The sequence below is a fragment of the Salmo trutta genome, chromosome 13 (genome assembly GCF_901001165.1).
Source record: "Salmo trutta chromosome 13, fSalTru1.1, whole genome shotgun sequence".
In the NCBI taxonomy this organism is placed as follows: Eukaryota; Metazoa; Chordata; class Actinopteri; order Salmoniformes; family Salmonidae; genus Salmo; species Salmo trutta.
In genome coordinates this window covers 20149169-20175486 of record NC_042969.1, presented here as the reverse complement: position 1 = coordinate 20175486, position 26318 = coordinate 20149169, and the positions used below count along the sequence as shown (strand labels likewise).

The window sequence follows — 26318 nt, the reverse complement described above, 5'->3', positions numbered from 1 at the left end:
ATTCAGCAGGCTAGCTGTTTACCCTCTCAGAGCATTATCTCTAGTTCAGTCTCCACTACACACTCATTCCATCCCAGTGACTTTACAACCTGCCAGCCACGGCCTCCGTTGTTGGGGGAAATGGAATACCCCCCCAACCCCCAGCCGGCCGTCTCCAAGGACGATGTAATACAAGAGGGGAAATGTGTGTCATACTGTCGCCGTTGAGACCTTTGCCGTAAGAAAGTGTTCCGTTTCCTCTCTCCCTAACCCTCATCTCTCTCTCTAACCCTCATCTCTCTCTCTACCCCTCATCTCTCTCTCTCTCTGTACCCTTGGTCTCTCTCTCTTCTCCTCATTTCTCTCTCTCTACCCCTCATCTCTCTCTCTCTACCCCTCATCTCTCTCTCTCTACCCCTCATCTCTCTCTCTCTACCGCTCATCTCTATCTCTCTACCCCTCATCCCTCTCTCTCTACCCCTCATCCCTCTCTCTACCCCTCATCTGGCTCTCAAGACATCACTCTCTATTTTTTTATTTTTTTGCCCAAAGTCGACCTTTAAAGTAACTGCCCAGTGTTTCCAGAGTTCTATAACATTTGGCCTTAATTAATTCCATTATGATTGAAATTGTAATGAAGTATGTTAAAAGGCAATTTTTTTGTGTGGGTGTACCCCAACAACAGAATGTTGTGGGCATATATTGGTCATTAAAAATATTCATGCTGATTGGCCAGCTCATCCTCCTCAGGAGGATGACATCATCCTGTATGAGGAAATAGCAAGCATTTTTTAAATGGTCTATTTGAGATACAAGTTTGAGGTGTTTTAGAAATAATAAAACATCTCCAATGTATGCTTTGGCCACAAATACGTGTATAGGATGAATCAACAAAATTATTTGGGTGTGAGTCCACAGAATATAAACTTTATGAAGTGAGACTTTCAATGGACAGTTACTTTAAAACTGAAACATTTTCTCTCAGCCTCAGGGCAAAACGTGTAGAGTAGCAGGAATTTAGCTTTAAAACTGCAAAAAAATTATAAGACTTATGACAAAATGACTTATGACAAAATAGCATTATAAAACTGAAATTGTTTCTCTCTGCCCCATGGCAAAATGTGTTGAAATGCAGGAAGTTGCAAATCTGTTTTCCCTAAAAACGAAATTACTTATACTTTTTTAGGGGGTTGGGGATAGACCTTCCACTTAAACTGTGTTTTCAAAATACCATTCCATATACCCCTTAAAATACCTCTCGAGAGGCTTAATAGATGTCAAACTGTGTAGAATTGCAGGAAATTTGTTGTACCTCCAGACCCCGTCTACAACACCTAAGAGGTGAGATGTCAAGCCGACGTAGCAATGTGAGATTGTGACGCTTATCAAGTTTCCTCTCCAAGACATCCTCTTCCCTTTGTTTCTTTGCACATATTATACACGCAAACACAAACACATACAAACAAACAAACACACACACACACACGCACACACGCAAGCAAACACACACACACACACACACACACACACACACACACACACATACACATACACATACACATACACATACACACACACACACACACACACACACACACACACACACACACACAGGGTGGGGGAAGGGGAAGCGGGAGAGGGTGGCTGTCATTCTACTTTGCCTGCATCATCTCTGATAAAAGGTTCTTTAAAGCAGCTGACATTTCCTTGTCTTTGGTTGAAAGGCAGAGGTCATGGTAATCAGCAGTTCAGTGTGTTCAGACTGTGACACAGTGACATAAATAACAGCATCCATTGAGGGGAGAAAGGAGGTATTTAGGCCAGCAGTCAACACCCCACTCCTTTCATTAAGCTGTCACATTCCACCTGTCTGGGACCTAACAACATTCTAGTCTTCTGACGTAACTCTCCTCCTCTGACAGGGTGCATCTATTTCACAGCATGTACACGTATAGGCACACACACACAGGCAGGCTGGCACACACACTGTCACCACTTTAGTCTCTGACCTTTTTGACTGTTTGGTGATAAATGACATGAAAAAGCAACAGGATTTAGCAAAGTGAATTAAAACAATGGATTGTGAGGTCTGAGATATATTCTGACCCAATTAGAAGCCATTATCTGCATTGTGGTTGTACTGTGTTTTTAAATTGTCCAATAAAATCAATCAATAAATATCTCACTTTTTATCAGTATTTTAGGTATATAATTGTCTAGATCTGATTATGCTGGGGAAAGCCCAGCGTGTCCTTGCAGTAGCACTGCTGTGGTATAGATTACCCTGGCACTGCCAGCTCTATGCTGTCCTAGTGGGGTCCCTACAGTAAGCATTTCCTATGTAAGGCAGGGCTGACTGTCTGGCTGAGTGACTGGCTGACTGTCTGACTGGCTGGCTGACTGGCTGACTGCCTGGATGACTGCCTGGCTGACTGACTGGCTGAATGACTATGACTGGCTAGCTGTCTGTCTGGCTTGCTGACTGACTGGCTGGCTGGATAACTGGCTGGCTGAGTGGATGACTGGCTGACTGACTGGATAACTAACTGGTTGATTGACTGGCTGACTGGTTGACTGTGTAGTTAGGCCTGTACAGCTCTGTGGCCATGATGGATGTGGCAGGACATCTGTGAGTTCAACCATGTGTCACCACTGTTTGTAGAAACTAATCCCCTGTATTAGCCCAGAGACGGATGAGCGGATGAGCATGAGTGTGCGTGTGAGTGTGTGGGTGCTCAGTTGGTACCTCTGTTACACACGGACGCAGGCACACGCACGCACACACACGCAGAAACACACAAACCACCCCCATCATTTATTCATGACATGACGACATCGCCAGGTGATGCATCATGGTCTAGCAGTATAGGAAACAATAATACACACATCTACCGTATCAGACACATCTTCAGGAACTATTCTGCAATGCTTTTTTGCACGATTTCCAGCAAAATAGGTGAGATCCCCCTGCAGACACACTCATAACCTACTGTAGAACCAACCTGCTTTTAACATCTCTAAAAGTCAAAGGGAGGTTCAGTATTTATGTATTTATATTGGTCCGCTAATACAGCACTATTACAGGCCCAGTGCACTACTTTTGTCATAAAATATAAAAAATAAAACATAAAAAATATATATATATTATGATTTTTCAGCATGGCTACTTCCCACGGCTATACCTGTAGGTATAACACTTTTGTAGTTATTTGATCAAATATTGAATTTGGGCAATACTTCTATAGCCCACAGAAATGCATTGAATAACACATTCATAAATGGAAAAACAGACTGTAAAAAAATCTATCATACGGAAGAAGGTTTTGAAGTGTCTGCCCTATGTCTAGGAGATATAAGAAAGCTCAGGAAACATTTTAGTTTTTTTTTTATACATATTTAACTCCTTTTTTGTTGGCACAAAATTACCTCCATTGAATTGAATTGAATTGATTTTGGGCAGCAGACATATACAACAAAATGCACAATGTGGACAAAGAGGATATCACTGAAAGTATTCATTAAAACACTTATTTCCAAAGTGGTCCTCGATGGTTAAAACAATAACACATAATGATTAAAAGACAAGACAAAATGACAAACAACCATAAATACATTAATTTATATTGACATCCTAAAAAGTGGCACAATTCACTGCACTTCTCCCTAACCTTAAAAATGAACTATATTCATTTCATATTAAAACAATCTATTAATTACACATCATACCGATCCTTCAAATCAATACACCTGACCAGCAGTAGGGGCACAAGGGTCAGTGGAGTGGTTTCCCTTACTTAGACAACCTTGTCCAAATGAAAAACATTTTACTTTTTATTTGCTTGATCTCCAAGGGAAGGCTATTCCATTCTTCCATTCATTTTAATCGGTACTGCGATTACCTTCAGACAAGTCTTGTGAGAGTTGGGGGGGAGTCATTGCAAACGGAGAACATGATTGTGTTCATTGAGAGTCTCCCCTTTCCATAGTGGGATCATATTAGTTAGTAGGCCAAACCAGTTCGGACCAGTGGCGGTCGGTGACGTTTAGGATGAGGGAGAATTACTATTTTCTTTATGAGCATGGCCTTATTTATATTACAGCATATTGGATGACTGTCCTTTATATTCCATTCACCCAATGTTTAGGCTACTACATGATACTCACATTTTACCTATACCCATCATGAGGTTGCTACAACCTAGCCTATGAATGAAAGTTTACAATGTAGGTGCACAGGTCGAGAGAAACATGTGTAATCAAGGTGACAGTTAGTGCCACATTCAAAACAGCCTTGCACAATCTTGCCTGCATCAAGCTGATCTAGGGTGTATTCAGCTATGTTTATCCTCATTTCATTACGTTTGCATCCGTTTAAGAAGCGTTTTTCAACAGACTCGGCAGAATGAATACACCCCTGATCACATGCGAACACAGTTCACTTTCATAGCAGCCACATACAAACAGCATGATACCTGTGATTGTTGTATAATTCCTTCTCTCATCTACGTGCTCTCCTCCTCTCACCTTTTACATTCGCTTGTGGACTTCAGTGCACAACACATCAGCTGTATGTGACCAGGCGAAAAAACCCTTCCAAGCCAAACCTTCATAACATAACCGCTATACACAGCCTACATTGTTATTAGCTATTAGCTAATGTTAGCTAATGTCATAGACAACATAGCTAATAGACAATTAAGGATTAAGATTTTCTTCTGTCATATTCCCATAAGGCCTGGAACATCACATCAACTAAAACACAGCAGGTGTTTATCATACTACCTGGCCGAGACCAACAGCAGCAGCAAAAGCGTGTGTGTGTCTAGAATCTTGACAGATGTAAGTCTCATTGTGCAGTGGAGTAGATATACAGCCACCTACAGACAACCTTTTGTTCCAGTGGGGCTGCTATCCTTAGCATCATGGGGAGCCGCTTGCTTTGTTCTGTCAGGATTAACACAGGGTGCCACTGTCTGCAGAGATTTACACACACACACACACATACCGCCCGTGAGCACACACACTCCGCCCTTGAAAGAAAGGCATTCGCTTGACTGAGGCTGTCAGACTCCTCCCTCCATATCTTTCTCTTTCTTCACATGTTCCCTCTCTCTTTCTTTCTTTCTTTCTCTCTTTCTTTCTTTCTTTCTTTCTTTCTCTCTTTCTTTCTTTCTTTCTCTCTTTCTTTCTTTCTCTCTTTCTTTCTTTCTTTCTTTCTTTCTCTCTTTCTTTCTTTCTTTCTTTCTTTCTCTCTTTCTTTCTTTCTTTCTTTCTTTCTCTCTTTCTTTCTTTCTTTCTTTCTTTCTTTCTCTCTTTCATTGTCGCTCTCATACAGAGACACACTCTCCTCTCTACAAAAGGGAAAAGAAAAAAACATAAATATGGGGTTGTATTTACAATGGTGTTTGTTCTTCACTGGTTGCCCTTTTTTTGTGGCAACAGGTCACAAATCCTGCTGTGATTGTACACTGTCGTATTTCACACAATAGATATGGGAGTTTATCAAAATTGGGTTTGTTTTTGAATTCTTTGTGTGTCTGTGTAATCTGAGGGAGCTCAGTTTCACCTCATTTTGTGGGCAGTGTGTACATAGCCTGTCTTCTCTTGAGAGACAGGTCTGAGTCTGTATATAGTCAAAGCTTTCCTTAATTTTGGGTCAGTCACAGTGGTCAGATATTCTGCCACTGTGTACTCTCTGTTTAGGGCCAGTATTCCAGTTTGCTCAGTTTTTTGGTACATTTTTTCCAATGTGACAAGTAATTATCTTTTTGCTTTCTCATGATTTGGTTGGGTCTAATTGTGTTGCTGACCTGGGTCTCTGTGGGGTCTGTTTGTGAACAGAGCCCCAGGACAAGCTTGCTTAGGGGACTCTTCTCTAGGTTCATCTCTCTGCAGATGATGGTTTTGTTATGTAAGGTTTGGGAATCGGTGGTTGTAGAATTGATCTGCTCTTTTCTGGATTTTGATAATTAGTGGGTATCGGCCTAATTTTGCTCTGCATGCATTATTTGGTGTTTTACGTTGTATTCTCTCTGTCTCTCTCCACCTCTCTCACCTCATCTCTCTCTCCCTCTCTCTCTAACCCCTCTCTCTCTCCCCCTTCTCTCTCTACTCCCCCCTTTCTCTCTATCCCCTCTCTCTCTACCCTCTCTCTCTACCCACCTCTCTCTGCCTCTGCCCCCTCTCTCTACCTCACTCTCTCTACCTCACTCTCTCTACCCCACTCTCTCTACTCCCCCTCTTTCTCTCTAACCCCACTCTCTCTCTACCCCACTCACTCTCTACCCCCTCTCTCTCTCTAACCCCCCTTTCTCTCTCTCTCTCTCCTCCTCTCTCTACCCCTCTCTCTCTCTCTCTCTCTCTCTCTCTGTCTCTCTCCCCCTCTCTCGCTCTACCCCCCTCTCTCTCTGTGAAACCTGTTCCCCAACCTGAATGACTCACACCTGCCAGTCTGTCAGTGAGGCAGAAAGGAGAGGAAGGAGAGAGAGGAGAGACACAGCTACCAGCCTGGTCTCTCAGACACAGAGGTTCGAGTTCAGGGGAGTTGGTGAATTGGGGACAACTCTAAAATCAGACTGTAGTGTAGTGGAGAGAGGAGTGGGAGCGGCTGGCTGAATCAGTGAGGTAGCAAATCTCTGTCTGGATTCTTAGACATATAGGATTAAGGGGCCTACTGGGGTTAAAGGGTTAATAAGTAGGGCCATTGAGGACAGATTCACAATAGACCAGCTGATTCAGTCAGGCATTAAATCTCAGTCTGCCCTCTCAGACACAGAGGTCAAGGGTTAGAGGTCAGGGGGTAAGATCCACTGCTTCCTGAGTACAGTCAGGGCTTTGTTTACACCAGGGTCAATCCAAGGTTGAGAGCCCCTCTTCCAACTTTTATTCAGCCTGGCCCAGGCTGTTTTAGTGTCTTATTCAGAGACCTTGCTGTATAAAAGCCTGTATAAAAGCCTAGAGAGGCTGAGGCAGTGTAGACACCCGGGCTGTTTTACAGTGATTCATGTCAATTTATCACTCCCAAAGTCAGAGTGAAGCGAAGACAAGACCAGTTGTGTCTCTGTACAGCAGCAGGCAGAGATCCTAGCTGTTATCCTATGTCTGAGAGACAGTATCTAGCAGGGAGGAGACAGAGGATTTATTACAAGTATTTAGTCTGTCATTCAGCACATGACCAAAAGTATGTTGACACCTGCTCGTCGAACGTCTCATTCCAAAATCATGGGCATTAACATGGAGTTGGTCTCCACTTTGGTGCTCTAATAAGGGGCTCCCGAGTGGTGCAGCGGTCTAAGACACTGCAGCTCAGTGTTAGAGGTGTCACCGCTGCATCACATCACATTGCACGGCGCACAACTGGTCCAGGGTCGTCCGGGTTTGGCTGGGGTAGGCCGCCATTGTAAAATAAGAATTTGTTCTTAACTGACTTGCCTAGTTAAATAAAGGTTACTTATAAAAAAAGAGCATCGTATGACCATGCCACATTGAAAGTTACTGAGCTCTTCAGTCAGGCCATTCTACTGCCAATGTTTGTCTATGGAGATTGCATGGCGGTGTGCTCAATTTTATACACCGGTCAGCAACAGGTGTGGCTAAAATAGCCGAATGCACTAATTTGAAGGGGTGTCTATATACTAGAGGTCAACCAATTAATCGGAATGGCCGATTAATTAGGGCCGATTTCAAGTTTTCATAACAATCGGTAATCAGCATTTTTGGACACCTATTATGGCCGATTACATTGCACTCCACGAGGAGACTGCATGGCAGGCTGACTACCTGTTATGCGAGTGCAGCAAGGAGCCAAGGTAAGTTGCTAGCTAGCATTAAATGTATCTTATAAAAAACAATCAATCTTCACATAATCACTAGTTAACTACACATGGTTGATGATATTACTAGTTTATCTAGCTTGTCCTGCGTTGCATATAATCGATGTGGTGCCTGTTAATTTATCATTGAATCACAGTCTACTTCGCCAAACGGGTGATTTAACAAGCTCATTTGCGAAAAAAGCACTGTCGTTGCACCAATGTACCTAACCATAAACATCAATGCCTTTCTTAAAATCAATACACAGGTATATATTTTTAAACCTGCATATTTAGTTAATATTGCCTGCTAACATGAATTTCTTTTAACTGGGGAAATTGTGTCACTTCTCTTGCGGTCTGTGGAACAGAATCAGGGTATATGCAGCAGTTTGGGCCGCCTGGCTCGTTGCAAACTGTGTGAAGACCATTTCTTCCTAACAAAGACAGCCAACTTCGCCAAACGGGTGATGATTTAACAAAAGCGCATTTGCGAAAAAGCACAGTCGTTGCACGAATGTACCTAACCATAAACATCAATGCCTTTCTTAAAATCAATACACAGAAGTATATATTTTTAATCCTGCATATTTAGTTAAAATAAATTCATGTTAGCAGGCAATATTAAATTAGGGAAATTGTGTCACTTCTCTTGCGTTCATTGCACACAGAGTCAGGGTATATGCAACAGTTTGGGCCGACTGGCTCGTTGCAAACTTATTTGCCAGACTTTTACACAATTATGACATAACATTGAAGGTTGTGCAATGTAACAGCAATATTTAGACTTATGGATGCCACCCGTTAGATAAAATATGGAACGGTTCCATATTTCACTGAAAGAACAAACGTTTTGTTTTCGAAATGATAGTTTCTGGATTTGACCATATTAATGACCTAAGGCTCGTATTTCTGTGTGTTATTATATTATAATTAAGTCTATGATTTGATAGAGCAGTCTGACTGAGGGGTGGTAGGCAGCAGCAGGCTCGTAAGCATTCATTCAAACAGCACTTTACTGCGTTTGCCAGCAGCTCTTCGCAATGCTTCAAGCATTGCGCTGTTTATGACTTCAAGCCTATCAACTCCCGAGATTAGGCTGGCAATACTAAAGTACCTATTAGAACATCCAATAGTCAAAGGTATATGAAATACAAATGGTATAGAGAGAAATAGTCCTATAATAACTACAACCTAAAACTTCTTACCTGGGAATATTGAAGACTCATGTTAAAAGGAACCACCAGCTTTCATATGTTCTCATGTTCTGAGCAAGGAACTTAAACGTTAGCTTTCTTACATGGCACATATTGCACTTTTGCTTTCTTCTCCGACACTTTATTTTTGCATTATTTAAACCAAATTGAACATGTTTCATTATTTATTTGAGATTAAATTGATTTTATTGATGTATTATATTAAGTTAAAATAAAAGTGTTCATTGTTCATTCAGTATCGTTGTAATTGTCATTATTACTAATATATATATAAAAATTTGCCGATTAATTGGTATCAGCTTTTTTTGGTCCTCCAATAATCGGCATCGTTACTGGCATTGAAAAATCATAATCGGTCGACCTCTACTACGTACAGTTGTATATAAAGTGTATCAGCTCCCTCTGGACATCTATATAGTAGAACATGTTATAACTGACAGCCAATTGGATCGGCAATATCCTTATATTCAAGTGGGTTATGAATGAGGAAGATATTACAAAAACCTTTCAGAGTCACCTCTCAGATGCCAATGGTGACATGAAACATCCTCTATGGGTATGGTACCACACTTTGTTTTGTTGTTGTCATTTCCTAGTTCAAAGGTAATTCAGGAGGTGGGGTGAGGAAGAGGTAAGAAGGGATGAATAGGGGTGAGAAGAAGAATGAGAATGGGTGAGAACCTGTGAGTAGGAGACATTCCACCCCAGGGCAGGAAGCCTGAGGCCATCTGTCTGAGGAAACCTTCTCTTACTCGTTCGGTCAGAGACACTTTTCTTCCTCAGCCTCTCCTCTTCCCCTCCTCTCCTCTCCCTTCCCTCTAACTCTCTCCTCCCCCTAACTCCTTCCTCTCCCCATACCCCTATGTCCCTCCTCTCCTCTCTCCTCCCCCTAACACCCTGCTCTCCCCTCCCCCTAACTCCCCCCTCTCCCCTCCCCCTAACTCCTTCCTCTCCCCTCTCCCTAACTTACTCCATTCCCCTCCCCTTAACTCACCCCCCAACCCCCTCCCCTCCCCCTAACTCACTCCCTCCTCTCCCCCCTAACTCACTCCCTCCTCTCCCCCTCCCCCTAACTTCATCCAATCCCTCTAACTCTCTCCCCTCCCCCTAACTTCCTCCTCTCCTCTCCCCCTCCCCTGACTCTCTCCTCTCCCCCTCCCCCTAACTCTCTCCTCTCCTCTCCCCCTCCCCCTGACTCTCTCCTCTCCTCCTCCCCCTGACTCTCTCTTCTCTCCTCTCCTCTCCCTCCCCCTAACTCTCTCCTCTCCCTTCCCCTAACTCTCTCCTCTCTGAACATCTATAACACTTGTCATCTAATTTCAGCTCCGCTTGTTAACTCTATTAGCAAGTTCATTATTTTAGCGCCTTTTCCATTTTTAGGAACTGCTCTAAAAAACATTGGCATACTTGTAGTGCTGACACTGTTTTGGGGCGTAGTGAGAGTGAGAGTGCTTCAGAGCGTTGTAGCACTACTGGCCTATATCGGAGCTGTTCTTTGAAAGTTGTTTGCTTTGTGGTGATTCTGTGGGCTTTATCTCTGTGTTTAAAAAGGATGTCATCTGAGCGCAGTAGTTATTGATCATCACAATAATAAATCATTCTGTTTTTCTCTCTCTCCACTATATCGCATCTTTCCCCTCCACTAGTCCATCCATTCCTTTCCCTGCCCTACTTCCCAACCCTGCATGTCAGGATGCCTGTACAGATGGTCCTTCAGCAGCCTGTCCTCCCAGTGGGGACTGCTGGCATGGGAGCCATTTTGGCTCACCATTCTCCACAGTCACAACAGGACCCCAAAAGTCTATTGGCGTCCAGCACTATGCCTGAGGAGAATGAGTAAGGCCAGGGCCGCTTCTGCCAAGTTGAGTGGAGTTAACGCCAACATAGAGAGCGAAAAATACCAAGCTTATGTCTCAGCGCGCTTTCTAACAAACCATAAACCGCCTTCCTTTGTTTGTGGTGTGGGGGATTCAGCTGCAGACAAATGAGTGTATTGTGTTACACACATGCACACATGTAGACACACACACACACACACACATACACACACACACACACACACACACACACACACACACACACACACAAACTATCAAGTTACCGTTGCAGTATTCCATTTCTCAACCCATACGCCACCCGCCCTCTTTCTGTGGTAAGGCATATCAGTGAGAGAGAGAGAGGCTAAGCATAACATGAACCCTTTCACTAAATCCCTCTGTTGAACAGCCACCACCATCCTGGACCAGCTTCATCAATCCCCAGCGCAAACCTCTTTGGGAATATTCTTCCAATAAACACTACCTGGGAGTGTGTGTGTGTCTAAAATGTGCAGTTTTGTCACACAACACAATGCCACAAATGTCACAACTTTTGAAGAAGTGTCCAATTGGCCTGCTGACTGCAGGAATGTCCAACAGAGCTGTTGCCAGATAATTTAATGTTAATTTCTCTACCATACGCCGCCTACAACGTCGTTAAAGAATTTGTGAGGAAGGGTTCTAAGGAGTATTTCTGTCTGTAATAAAGCCCTTTTTTTTGTGGAAAAACTGATCTGATTGGATGGGCTTGGCTCCCAAGTGGGTGGGCCTATGCCCTCCCAGGCCCACCCATGGCTGCACCCCTGCCCAGTCATGTGAAATCCATAGATCAGGGCAAAATGTATTTATTTCAATTGACTGATTTCCTTCTATGAACTGCAACTCATTAAAATTGTTGAAATTGTTGCATGTTGCTTTTCTATTTTTGTTCAGTAGGGTGGTTCCTCTGTAGCTCAGTTGGTAGAGCATCAGTGCCTGGACAGAATAAATAACTCTCTAGTTACCATAAGATCTTTTGGTGCGAATCAAAAAGGATTGTCAAATGTTCTTTACATTGATTTTGCATAATCATGAAAAAAGAATTGCCGCATAACGCAATCAACTACAAGTAATTGGCAACCGATACAAATCTAATATCGCTGCATTACTAATTTCATAATGTCTGTCAAGATTCTGATTTAATTTAACTGTATCCCTTATTACCCCTACTGGACAGTGGAGTGACAGAGGCATGATGTGAAATGAGAGACAGAGACATGATGTGACATGAGAGAAAGAGACATGATGAGACATGAGAGACAGAGACATGATGAGACATGAGAGACAGCGACATGATGAGACATGAGAGACAGAGACATGATGTGACATGAGAGACAGACATAATGTGACATCAGAGACATAATGTGACATGAGAGACAAAGACATGATGTGACATGAGAGACAGCGACATGATGAGACATGAGAGACAAAGACATGATGAGACATGAGAGACAGAGACATAATGTGACATCAGAGACATAATGTGACATGAGAGACAAAGACATGATGTGACATGAGAGACAGCGACATGATGAGACATGAGAGACAGAGACATAATGTGACATGAGAGACAGAGACATGATGAGACATGAGAGACAGAGACATAATGTGACATCAGAGACATAATGTGACATGAGAGACAAAGACATGATGTGACATGAGAGACAGAGACATAATGTGACATCAGAGACATAATGTGACATGACAGACAAAGACATGATGTGACATGAGAGACAGAAACATGATGAGACATGAGAGACAGAGACATGATGAGACATGAGAGACAGAGACATAATGTGACATCAGAGACATAATGTGACATGAGAGACAAAGACATGATGTGACATGAGAGACAGAGACATAATGTGACATCAGAGATAGAGACATGATGTGACATGAGAGACAGAGACATAATGTGACATCAGAGACAGAGACATGAGAGACAGAGACATGATGTGACATGAGAGACAGAGACATGATATGACATCAGAGATAGAGACATGAGAGACAGAGACATGATGTGACATCAGAGACACGATGAGACATCAGGGACACAATGTGACATGAGAGACAGAGACATTGTTACTGAAGCATAAAGATGTGCTGTGACAGGATCAGAGACAGACAGACAGCAGCCATTCAGACAGACAGACAGACAGACAGACAGACAGACAGACAGACAGACAGACAGACAGACAGACAGACAGACAGACAGACAGACAGACAGACAGACAGACTTTATCATAGGTGGACTCCCATCAAGTTGTAGAAACATCTCAAGGATGATCAATGGAAACAGGATGCATCTGAGCTCAATTTCGAGTCTCATAACAAAGGATCTGAATACTAAGTTATTTCTGTTTTTCTTTTACGTTTCTCGCTTTGTCATTATGGGGTATTATATGTAGGTTGTTGAGGAAAAAATGTATTTAATCCATTTTAGAACAAGGCTGTAATGTAACAAAATGTGGAAAAAGTCAAGGGGTCTGAATACTTTCCAAATGAACTGTAGCGTAGAGGCAAGTATCACATTTTACAGACTCTGCTTGAATGACATCACAAATGCTGCGCAGCATTCCAGAGAGCTAAGATTAACTGTGTGCTGAGCGTTGCCATGGCGTCCATAGCTACCATGTTGTGAGGTAATTAGAAGCCTGTTGACTGTGGACTGTGACACTCTCCCTTCATCATTTCATCACTATCATCACTATCATCACTATCATCCCGCTCTTCTTTCATTTCGCTGTCTCCTCACTCCTTTTCTCTGGACACAGAACATTCAAGACCATAACGTTTGTTTTCCACTGCACGATCATGTCTGTGTCTCAAATGTGACATGAGAGACAGAGACATGATGTGACATGAAAGACAGAGACATGATGTGACATGTGAGACAGAAACATGATGAGACATGAGAGACAGAGACATAATGTGATATGAAAATCAGAGACATATTGTGACATGAGAGATAGAGACATGATGTGACATGAGAGACAGAGACATGATGTGACATGAAAGACAGAGACATGATGTGACATGAGAGACAGAGACACAGTGTGACATGAGAGACAGAGACATGATGTGACATGAAAGACAGAGACATGATGTGACATGAGAGATAGAGACATGATGTGACATGAGAGACAGAGACATAATGTGACATCAGAGATAGAGACATGATGTGACATGAGAGACAGAGACATGATGTGACATGAGAGACAGAGACACAGTGTGACATGAGAGACAGAGACATGATGTGACATGAAAGACAGAGACATATTGTGACATGAGAGATAGAGACATGATGTAACATGAGAGACAGAGACATGATGAGACATGAGAGACAGAGACATGATGAGACATGAGAGACAGAGACATGATGAGACATGAGAGACAGAGACATGATGAGACATGAGAGACAGATACATAATGTGACATCAGAGACAGAGACATGTGAGACAAAGACATGAGAGACATGAGAGACAGAGACATGATGAGACATGAAAGACAGAGACATATTGTGACATGAGAGATAGAGACATGATGTAACATGAGAGACAGAGACATACTGTGACATCAGAGACAGAGACATGAGAGACAGAGACATGAGAGACATGAGAGACAGAGACATGATGTGACATGAGAGACAGAGACATGATGAGACATGAGAGACAGATACATGATGAGACATGAGAGACAGAGACATGATGAGACATGAGAGACAGAGACATGATGAGACATGAGAGACAGAGACATGATGAGACATGAGAGACAGACATAATGTGACATCAGAGACATAATGTGACATGAGAGACAAAGACATGATGTGACATGAGAGACAGAGACATGATGTGACATGAGAGACAGAGACATGATGAGACATGAGAGACAGAGACATAATGTGACATCAGAGACAGAGACATGAGAGACAAAGACATAATGTAACATGAGAGACAGATACATAATATGACATCAGAGACAGAGACATGAGAGACAAAGACATGAGAGACATGAGAGAGAGAGACATGATGTGACATGAGACAGACACATGAGAGACAAAGACATGATGAGACATGATAGACTGAGACATGAGAGAAAGAGACATGATGAGACATGAGAGACAGACATGATGAGACATGAGAGACATGAGAGACAGAGACATGAGAGACAGAGACATGATGAGACATGATAGACAGAGACATGATGAGACATGAGAGAAAGAGACATGATGAGACATCAGAGAAAGAGACATGATATGACATGAGAGACAGACACATGATGAGACATCAGAGACATGATGAGACATGAGAGACATGAGAGACAGAGACATGATGTAACATGAGAGACAGATACATAATGTGACATCAGAGACAGAGACATGAGAGACAAAGACATGAGAGACATGAGAGACAGAGACATGATGTGACATGAGACAGAGACATGAGAGACAGAGACATGATGAGACATGATAGACAGAGACATGATGATACATGAGAGAAAGAGACATGATGAGACATGAGAGACAGAGACATGATGAGACATGAGAGACAGATACATAATGTGACATCAGAGACAGAGACATGAGAGACAAAGACATGAGAGACATGAGAGACAGAGACATGATGAGACATGAAAGACAGAGACATATTGTGACATGAGAGATAGAGACATGATGTAACATGAGAGACAGAGACATGATGAGACATGAGAGACAGAGACATGATGAGACATGAGAGACAGAGACATGATGAGACATGAGAGACAGAGACATGATGAGACATGAGAGACAGAGACATGATGAGACATGAGAGACAGACATAATGTGACATCAGAGACATAATGTGACATGAGAGACAAAGACATGATGTGACATGAGAGACAGAGACATAATGTGACATCAGAGACAGAGACATGAGAGACAAAGACATAATGTAACATGAGAGACAGATACATAATATGACATCAGAGACAGAGACATGAGAGACAAAGACATTAGAGACATGAGAGACAGAGACATGATGTGACATGAGACAGACACATGAGAGACAGAGACATGATGAGACATGATAGACTGAGACATGAGAGAAAGAGACATGATGAGACATGAGAGACAGAGACATGATGAGACATGAGAGACATGAGAGACAGAGACATGAGAGACAGAGACATGATGAGACATGATAGACAGAGACATGATGAGACATGAGAGAAAGAGACATGATGAGACATCAGAGAAAGAGACATGATGTGACATGAGAGACAGACACATGATGAGACATCAGAGACATGATGAGACATGAGAGACATGAGAGACAGAGACATGATGTAACATGAGAGACAGATACATAATGTGACATCAGAGACAGAGACATGAGAGACAAAGACATGAGAGACATGAGAGACAGAGACATGATGTGACATGAGACAGAGACATGAGAGACAGAGACATGATGAGACATGATAGACAGAGACATGATGAGACATGAGAGAAAGAGACATGATGAGACATGAGATACAGAGACATGAGAGACATGAGAGACAGAGACATGAGAGACAGAGACATGATGAGACATGATAGACAGACATGATGAGAGATGAGAGAAAGAGACATGATGAGACATGATAGACAGAGACATGATGAGACATGAGAGACAGAGACATGATGAGACAGAGAAAGAAACATGATGTGACATGAGAGACAGACACATGATGAGACATGAGAGACATGATGAGACATGAGAGACATGAGAGACAGAGACATGAGAGACAGAGACATGATGAGACATGATAGACAGAGACATGAGAGACAGAGACATGATGAGACATGATAGACAGAGACACTCTCCCTTCATCATTTCATCACTATCATCACTATCATCACTATCGTCCCGCTCTTCTTTCATTTCGCTGTCTCCTCACTCCTTTTCTCTGGACACAGAACATTCAAGACCATGACGTTTGTATTCCACTGCACGATCATGTCTGTGTCTCAAATGTGACATGTGAGACAGAGACATGATGTGACATGAAAGACAGAGACACAGTGTGACATGAGAGACAGAGACATGATGTGACATGAGAGACAGAGACATGATGTGACATGAGAGACAGAGACATGATGTGACATGAAAGACAGAGACACAGTGTGACATGAGAGACATGACTACACACTACCCAACATGACCTCACATTCTGGGCTGTAGCAAGCCCCTTTCCATTTCACATTACGTCAAAGTAAATTATGCCCTCGTTAGGCGCACACCTGTTTCTCTCTCTAGACCGGGCCTGGATTGGAGGATTGGGGCACATGTGGTGCAGGAGTCCACCTGGAAGAGGTTGAATGACTACCCTGGCCATGATGACTCACAGGAACCCTTATCAAAGAGGAACTTGAGCCCTCAGAGCCTGTGTCCACAAAGCGTCTCAGAGTAGGACTGCTGATCTAGAATCTGTCCACATATTCTTATTCTGAAAGGCAAAACTGATCCTAGAACAGCACTCTTACTCTGAGACGCTTTGTGGATAAGGGCCCAGGTTTCACTTTACAACTTTAAAGTGAAACTACATAAACTCAGCAAAAAAAGAAACGTCCTTTCACTGTCAATTGCGTTTATTTTCAGCAAACTTAACATGTGTAAATATTTGTATGAACATAACAAGATTCAACAACTGAGACATAAACTGAACAAGTTCCACAGACATGTGACTAACAGAAATGGAATAATGTGTCCCTGAACAAAGGGGGGTCAAAATCAAAAGTAACAGTCAGTATCTCATGTGGCCACCAGCTGCATTAAGTACTGCAGTGCATCTCCTCCTCACGGACTGCACCTGATTTGCCAGTTCTTTCTGTGAGATGTTACCCCACTCTTCGACCAAGGCACCTGCAAGTTCCCGGACATTTCTGGGGGGAATGGCCCTAGCCCTCACCCTCCGATCCAACAGGTCCCAAACGTGCTCAATGGGATTGAGATCCGGGCTCTTCGCTGGCCATGGCAGAACATTGACATTCCTGTCTTGCAGGAAATCATACACAGAATGAGCAGTATGGCTGGTGGCATGGTCCTGTTGGAGGGTCATGTCAGGATGAGCGTGCAGGAAGGGTACCACATGAGGGAGGAGGATGTCTTCCCTGTAATGCACAGCGTTGAGATTGCCTGCAATAACAACAAGCTCAGTCCGATGATGCTGTGACACACCGCCCCAGACCATGACGGACCCTCCACCTCCAAATCAATCCCGCTCCAGAGTACAGGCCTCGGTGTAATGCTCATTCCTTCAATGACAAACGCGAATCCGACCATCACCCTTGGTGAGACAAAACCGCAACTTGTCAGTGAAGAGCACTTTTTGCCTGTCCTGTCTGGTCCAGCGACGGTGGGTTTGTGCCCATAGGCGACGTTGTTGCCGGTGATGTCTGGTGAGGACCTGCCTTACAATAGGCCTACGAGCCCTCAGTCCAGCCTTTCTCAGCCTATTGCGGACAGTCTAAGCACTGATGGAGGGATTGTGCGTTCCTGGTGTAACTTGGGCAGTTGTTGTTGCCATCCTGTACCTGTCCTGCAGGTGTGATGTTCAGATGTACCGATCCTGTGCAGGTGTTGTTACACGTGGTCTGCCACTGCGAGGACAATCAGCTGTCCGCCCTGTCTCTCTGTAGCGCTGTCTTAGGCATCTCACAGTACGGACATTGCAATTTATTGCCCTGGCCACATCTGCAGTCCTCATGACTCCTTGCCGCATGCCTAAGGCACGTTCAACCAGATGAGCAGGGACCCTGGGCATCTTTATTTTGGTGTTTTTCAGAGTCTGTAAAAAGGCCTCTTTAGTGTCCTAAGTTTTCATAACTGTGACCTTAATTGCCTACCGTCTGTAAGCTGTTTGTGTCTTAACGACCGTTCCACAAGTGCATGTTCATGAATTGTTTATGGTTCATTGAACAAGCATTGGAAACAGTGTTTAAACCCTTTACAATGAAGATCTGTGAAGTTATTTGGATTTTTACGAATTATCTTTGAAAGACAGGGTCCTGGAAAAGGGATGTTTTTGTTGTTGCTGAGTTTAGTTGCAGCGAGTGCATAGAGTAGCGATATCATGTTGGTAAATGGATGTTAACAGTAAGAAGCTCAAGTTCTGGTGGTTATAGAAAACTACATGCAGGGTTCTGGTGGTTATATAAGGCTACATGCAGGGGTCTGGTGGTTATAGAAGGCTACATGCAGGGTTCTGGTGGTTATAGAAGGCTACATGCAGGGTTCTGGTGGTTATAGAAAGCTACATGCAGGGGTCTGGTCATTATAGAAGGCTACATGTAGGGTTCTGGTGGTTAGAGAAGGCTACATGCAGGGTTCTGGTGGTTATAGAAAGACATGCAGGGTTCTGGTGGTTAGAGAAGGCTACATGCAGGGTTCTGGTGGTTATAGAAGGCTACATGCAGGGTTCTGGTGGTTATAGAAGGCTACATGCAGGGTTCTGGTGGTTATAGAAAGCTACATGTAGGGTTCTTGTGGTTATAGAAGGCTACATGCAGGGTTCTGGTGGTTATAGAAGGCTACATGCAGGGTTCTGGTGGTTACAGAAGGCTACATGCAGGGTTCTGGTGGTTATAGAAGGCTACATGCAGGGGTCTGGTGGTTATAGAAGGCTACATGCAGGGTTCTGGTGGTTACAGAAGGCTACATGCAGGGTTCTGGTGGTTATAGAAGGCTACATGCAAGGTTCTGGTGGTTATAGAAGGCTACATGCAGGGTTCTGGTGGTTACAGAAGGCTACATGCAGGGTTCTGGTGGTTATAGAAGGCTACATGCAAGGTTCTGGTGGTTATAGAAGGCTACATGCAAGGTTCTGGTGGTTATAGAAGGCTACATGCCGGGTTCTGGTGATTATAGAAGGCTACATGCAGGGTTCTGGTGGTTATAGAAAGCTACATGCAGGGTTCTGGTGGTTATAGAAGGCTACATGCAGGGTTCTGGTGGTTATAGAAGGCTACATGCAGGGTTCTGGTGGTTAGAGCATCTCTGTGTGAAAAGATCAGCTACAGTAGCATTAGGTCTACTGGGGAGGATCTCTGAGGCTGGAGCTCCATGCTGCCTGCCTGCGTGGGTAGGGGAGGGTGGGAAACCTGAACCCCCTCACTCCCCCTCTGACCCTGGGGTCCTGGGAGGGGCAGGGTGGGGGCGAGGGGTGGAGGGGACTGGAGATGAGGGTGTGGGAAAGTTGTAGCAGGGCTAATGACTTTGGTGTGGATGTCAGCCGGAAGGTCTTGAGTGTCTCTGCCCACCTAACAGGTTTTCTAAGCCAAGTATAATCATAATACCTCATAGAGGACCCATCCATGCAATACAATCTCAAATACATCCTGTATCAAGGAATCCATCATTTATAGATTGTGACAGAGTGAATGTGTGTTCAGTGAGAGGTGGCTGAGGCTCTATAAAAAGTTGGGATACTGTTCGCATTCACAATGAAATGAAAATAATAGGCAACATGCCACTGGGGACACATCTCCAACATGTCTCCTGCTCCAGTACCTCTGTATGGTTTGAATATTCAATAACTGTTGATTTATGACTATTACGATATAGAGAATAAATTTGCCTACCTGGGATACACACGTCCCTCAGAAGCTCTCTACGAAATCATCCTACACACGTGAGAAATTTACGCAGGGGCTATGATGATCCTCAGACCTCAAATCCATAAGCTGTACACTAGGCTACACTGTATGGATATAATTCGAACAAAAATAATGGTGTAAGTCCAGGAACTGCTAAATAGCATTTAGCCTGTTATGCTACTAGTGCTGTGAAGAGCAGAACAGCAACACCCTGTTTAAGGAAGTAGTCGTTTACAATGTATCCCCGCACGGTTAATGATTACACAGAGGCAAGATAAGAAAGGTAAGTTTAGCATACAAGTCATGTAGTTTAAATGGAATGAATTTACATTATTTAGGATAGCTGTGTATTTCTTACTCTTTCCTCATGTTTACTTATTGCTGTTGCTCTAAGGTGGCAACTCAGTGGGAATGTTACAATTGAATCTCAGCAAGGAAACTCATGGTTGTATTTGATTAATGTTTTATAAAAAAGTATGGATTTCAGCAAACAAAGAAAGGCACACATCAACAGAGGACAAACATAGGTACATGGTAAGGGTTTAAGAATGCACATGTTTGAAGTATTAACTGCATAGTGACTGGAAGGAGCCAGGAGGTTAATTTAAAAAACTCTAGTCTGTGCTCAACTCTGTGGATGATATCATCTTGGAGTTGAGGTTGTTGGCAACACTGACTCCTACTGTCACTGGGTTTGTAATCCAAACATGGTAGTAGAGGCAACGTGACCAGTGTAGTAGATCCAATGAGATGCTGCTCGGGAATTATTATATAGGGGTCAACTTTTGACCAGCACTCTGCAGAACACTCTGCACAACAATAGCTGTGTAATCTATTGAACTCATTTGCATAATACTACAAAGTTAAATTGTATTAGAGATTGAGAATGTACACTCTCCTACTTATTTTATTTGGATGGTGAAGCTAAAACGTTTCATTTGGCTCTATACTCCAATATTTTGGATTTGAGATCAAATGTTATGATATTTATGCCTCTAAAAACGTATCACTTATCATTATTCACGATTCATTCATGATTATCCGTAATCATGGTAGCATCCACATTAATGTCGAAGTGTTCAGAAACAGTTACCAGTGACTCCAAAATGTGACTAGATACATAAAGTGCTTTCATTTCTAAACGATAAAACATATGTATGAAAATACCCTCAAATAAAAGGTGACATTCTGTACTGTCACCTCGTTTAAATCATTTGATCTCAAATCCAACATGCTGGAGCATAGAGCCAAACCAAACGTTTTACCTTCACTGAACAAATAAATATGTATGCTATAGGAGAGTGTAGTTACAGCCAACAATGACAAGTGAATTTATGCTTCAGTCATGCACTATTTTATTTCTGACAGCATGTTGACGTTTTAATGCTCTGTCGTTGATTGGATAGACAAAGATTGACATATGCCACAAGCATATTTTAATGCAGATAAAGTCATTCTTAAACACTCTCACGCACACACACACACACACATACGCATGTGTGCGTGAATGAAATTTAAATCGATTATTCTGTTTATCATATAGTAACCTCGCTTCACTTACCAGTTCTAGACACTGTTCCCCATCTTTCCTCTTGGTGAGTATTCCCTGTATTATATTAATTCTACAGTTCTGCTAATCCAAAGATCCGTGGGGGAAAATATATATTATGCAAAAATACACTAACAAAACAAAAGTAAGATCCAAGGAAGCTGATTTGTGTTAAGCCACAATGGAATGACGTTAGGGTCTACTCGGGCAATGTCTTGGTTTACAGTAGCACATATATTCGTGTGGTCATTCACTTGCCTTGATCTTCTAAAACGCCCTTATTCTTGAGCAAGATCCGTAACCTTCACAGAGAAATACGCGTAAAATAAAACCCAACCATTCATGAGTCTCTTCGTTCGCGGAAAGTCCCTTCACTGTTCATATAGTGTCTTCAACGCGCAACAAAGGTGTGGTAATGTACCAGCTCCTTTTAAAAAAACAATCACGGCTGTCCAGTCCAGTCTGTGTCCACGGCCAGACAACCCCGAGAGTGACAGGCTACAGCAGGGCTGGTCAGCGCATCAGACGTCCTCAGAGAGCTGGCAGAGAGGAAAGAGAACTAACGACGATGAATAGAGAAATCCAATATCCTCAGCAAACAAGTCACCCGCGAGTCTCTCTCTCTCTCTCTCTCTCTCTCTCTCTCTCTCTCTCTCTCTCTCTCTCTCAATACACACACCTACCTGCACGAGTCCTCATCTCCGCCTCTCTCAACATTAGCCTACTCGGCCTCCAGCAAGCAATTTCTTTCATCCTATGTATCTATTGATAGTGTGAATTAAGCGTTTGATTCACTGCATGAATAGGTCATAGCACATGTATAGAACATCAAAGCACATGAATAGAATTTCATTGTTTGCCTTTGGATTTACACACACTCTTTTTAATAAAATAATGACACAATTAATAATAATATTATTTGTTAATTATTTACTGATTTGACAATTAGTCACTGTTGTCAAATTGAGTTTATGAGTGTGTTGATACACTACATGACCAAAAGTATGTGGACACCTGCTTGTCGAACATCTCATTCCAAAATCATGGGCATTAATATGGAGTTGGTCCCCCTTTGCTGCTATAACAGCCTCCACTCTTCTGTGAATGCTTTCCACTAGACGTTGGAACATTGCTGCGGGGACTTGCTTCCATCCAGCCATAAATGCGTTAGTGAGGTCTGGCTCGCAGTCGACATTCCAATTCATTCCAAAGGTGTTTGATGGGGTTGAGGTCAGAGCTCTGTGCAGGCCAGTCAAGTTCTTCCACACCGATCTCGATAAACCATTTTTGTATGGACCTCGCTTTGTGCACAGGGGCACTGTCATGCTGCAACAGGAAAGGGCATTCCCCAAACTTTTGCCACAAAGTTGGAAGCACAGAATTGTCTAGAATGTTGTCGTGTGTTGACTTTAACATTCATCTGAAGACTGTTATTTATCTAATCAACTAACTATGTTTCGTTGTTGCCCGATTAAATGAATCATGTAACGATTAACTCATTATGATCTTGGGCACCACGAGAGCGACTTGTCGTGTAGTCCTGAACAGAACTACAGAGTTGATTGTTCGTTCCATTCGCTCTTGAAGATGCTTTTTTGAAGATCGGCTAGCCAGCCGTATCGATGGTTCCCAAATGGGGTGATGATGGAAGCGTAATAAGATGGTTTGAGCACAGTAACAGGATGGTCCTACTTAAATTTGCTTTCTAAGATACTTTACTTAGGACAGCTAACCAGCCATACCAGCGATTGTCCGGCAGGTGAGTTTATTTTCTCCATCTCGCGTTGGTCCGCTGTATTAAATTCTTAATCCATAATTTTGCTCGAAAGGGGCGGTTCTGGTGGGCTGACACGCTCTCTAACCTCACGTTGGGGCGGTGACTACTCACTGTGCAAAGTTATGGATAACAATGATCTCTTATAATTGATCAAATCATATCCCTATCTTAACAAAAACATTTTCATCATTTTTCATATTACATGCACAACCCATGGTATGGAAACTTCAGCTATGTAATATGTGTATTTCCTTTATAACATTTCTAATGACATCACAAAATAACAAACAAAATGATATTAGTGTTCTATAGATCGCCTCGGACCATTCCCCACATTCTACGTTAGAAATATTGTTCCAGTATTCACTTTTGAACGTGTTAGAGTTTCAACGGGAAAAGGTCTGTTGAGACAAAGTACATTCCTTTGGTGAATTTGGAGAGCACAGGCCTGGAACTTCTCCCTTGATTTACAACAGGATGTGAGTGTCAATCCCCACTAGTTCTATCCTCCCCCTCTACGGGTGAAAGGGGGTCTGATTGAAGTCATTGCAAACCTGATTTGACCTTTTTGGATTCTCGTGGTCAGTCATGACAATGTCATTGTATGCTGTATCGTTAAGGTTTCCCTTCACTGGAACTAAGGGCCTAGCCCGAACCATGAAAAACAGCCACAGACCATTATTCCTCCTCCACCAAACTTTACAGTTGGCACTATGCATTGGGGCAGGTTGCGTTCTCCTGGCATCCACCAAACCCAGATTTGTCCGTCGGACTGCCAGATGATGAAGCTTGATTCTTCACTCCAGAAAATGCATTTCCTCTGCTCCAGAGTCCAATGGCGGTGAGCTTTACACCACTCCAGCTGACACTTAGCATTGTGAGTGTTGCAACAAGGACTGACATTTCTTATGTGCTACATGCTTCAGCACTTGGAGGTCACGTTCTGTGAGCTTGTGTGGCCTACCACTTTGCGGCTCAGATTTTGTTGCTCCTATACGTTTCCACTTCACAATAACAGCACTTACAGTTGATTGGGGAAGCTCTAGCAGGGCATACATTTTACAAACTGACTTGTTGGAAAGGTGGCATCCTAAGACGGTGCCATGTTGGATGTCACTGAGCTCTTCAGTCAGGCCATGCTACTGCCAATGTTTCTATATGGAGATTGCATGGCTGTGTGTTCTATATTATACCCCTGTCAGCAACGGGTGTGGCTGAAATAGCCAAATCCACTAATTTGAAGGGGTGTCCACATACTTTGTATATATATTGTATGTGTATACTGAGTCAGTAGACAACACCACCCAGTGGTAAAGAGGGTTCAATAGGGGACATTGTTTCTCTCCAATAAGTCACATAGCGTCCACATCTCACCAATGTAGCCTACTGAATTGATAAAAAAGGCCTGATAGAGAGAGAAAGAAAGAAAGAAATACTACTATTTTAACATCTGCTGTCTCAGGTTGATCTTTGAGTTCAACAAGGTTACCCCAATAGCTCTCTCCAGACTCATTATGTCAGACTATAAGATGTTCTCTCCTAATCCTCATCAAAGCCCTGTAAAAGACAGAGCAGAGCAGGGCTCAGCGCAATTAATCCGTTGCTATAGGAGAGGCATGCTAGCTCTCTCTAGCCATGACCCTCAGAGGCCCACTATGCTAGCTCCTCAATATAATATTTGACATTTAAAGTCACTTCCGATTTTAAAAAAAAGTTAATTAATAGCATTAAACCACTTAAGGATGACAATGGTGCAATGGTTACAACCGCTCTCTTGTGCCAGGGCCAGGGGTTGGTTATAATGATATTCTTGGATGTTGTCATTGACACCATTGGAACAGATTTCAGCATGGTTGAGACACACACATTGAGGCATGTTTCCAGAAGATTAAGGGATGTACTTTTACTTCTGATGTTTTTTATTGAACCACACAGAGACCTAGAGAGAAAGAGAGAGAGGGAGAGAAGGAGAGAGACTGCAATTAAAAGGATTGATATCCATGAAAAGGTCCTTGCTGAGTTGTAAAGGCAGGGGGAGAGAATTTTAAAGCTCTGGGCTTCTGGGGCTGTTTTTGGGCCAGAGGGGTGTGTGTCTGACATTGGAGCATTGGAGGACAAACACAGAGCCACACTCCTTCGGTTGCTTGGGCATATGCTGTCTGATTGTCTGTCTGTCTGTCTGTCTGTCTGTCTGTCTGTCTGTCTGTCTGTCTGTCTGTCTGTCTGTCTGTCTGTCTGTCGGTCGGTCGGTCCGTCCGTCCGTCCGTCCGTCCGTCCGTCTACTGTATCTCTCTGTCAGCATTTTGGTGTGGTTGATCTGTGTCTCCCTGTACAAAAGAGTGCCACAAATGCTGATTACACAACAGGACTGTGGCTGCCTCAGTCTCTCTCTCCTCTCTCACTCTCTTTCTCTCTCTCTCCCACCCCCTCTCTCTCTCTCTCACTGTCTCTCTCTCTCCCTCTGACTCTTTCTCTCAATTCAATTCAATGTCAATTTAAGGGCTTTATTGGCA

The 26318-nt window shown here is 43.0% G+C and overlaps 1 protein-coding gene across 3 annotated transcripts in view; it reads right to left on the bottom strand.

The window, feature by feature from the left end:
* The window catches only part of LOC115205413 (ras-GEF domain-containing family member 1C), a 39975-nt gene extending 17349 nt beyond the window's left edge, over positions 1-22626 (bottom strand). Inside the window, exon 1 of one of the 3 annotated variants that reach the window (XM_029771375.1) lies at positions 22041-22626. Coding sequence is in view for 1 of the 3 variants with exons in the window: in XM_029771374.1 (XP_029627234.1) it covers positions 4861-4903 (43 nt within the window). In the remaining 2 variants the exon portion in view is untranslated. Of the gene's footprint in view, positions 1-4860; positions 5071-20464; positions 20676-22040 lie in introns of those variants that run through there. The other 2 variants (XM_029771376.1, XM_029771374.1) reach the window with 2 other exon arrangements.
* Positions 22627-26318: the final 3692 nt, after the last annotated feature.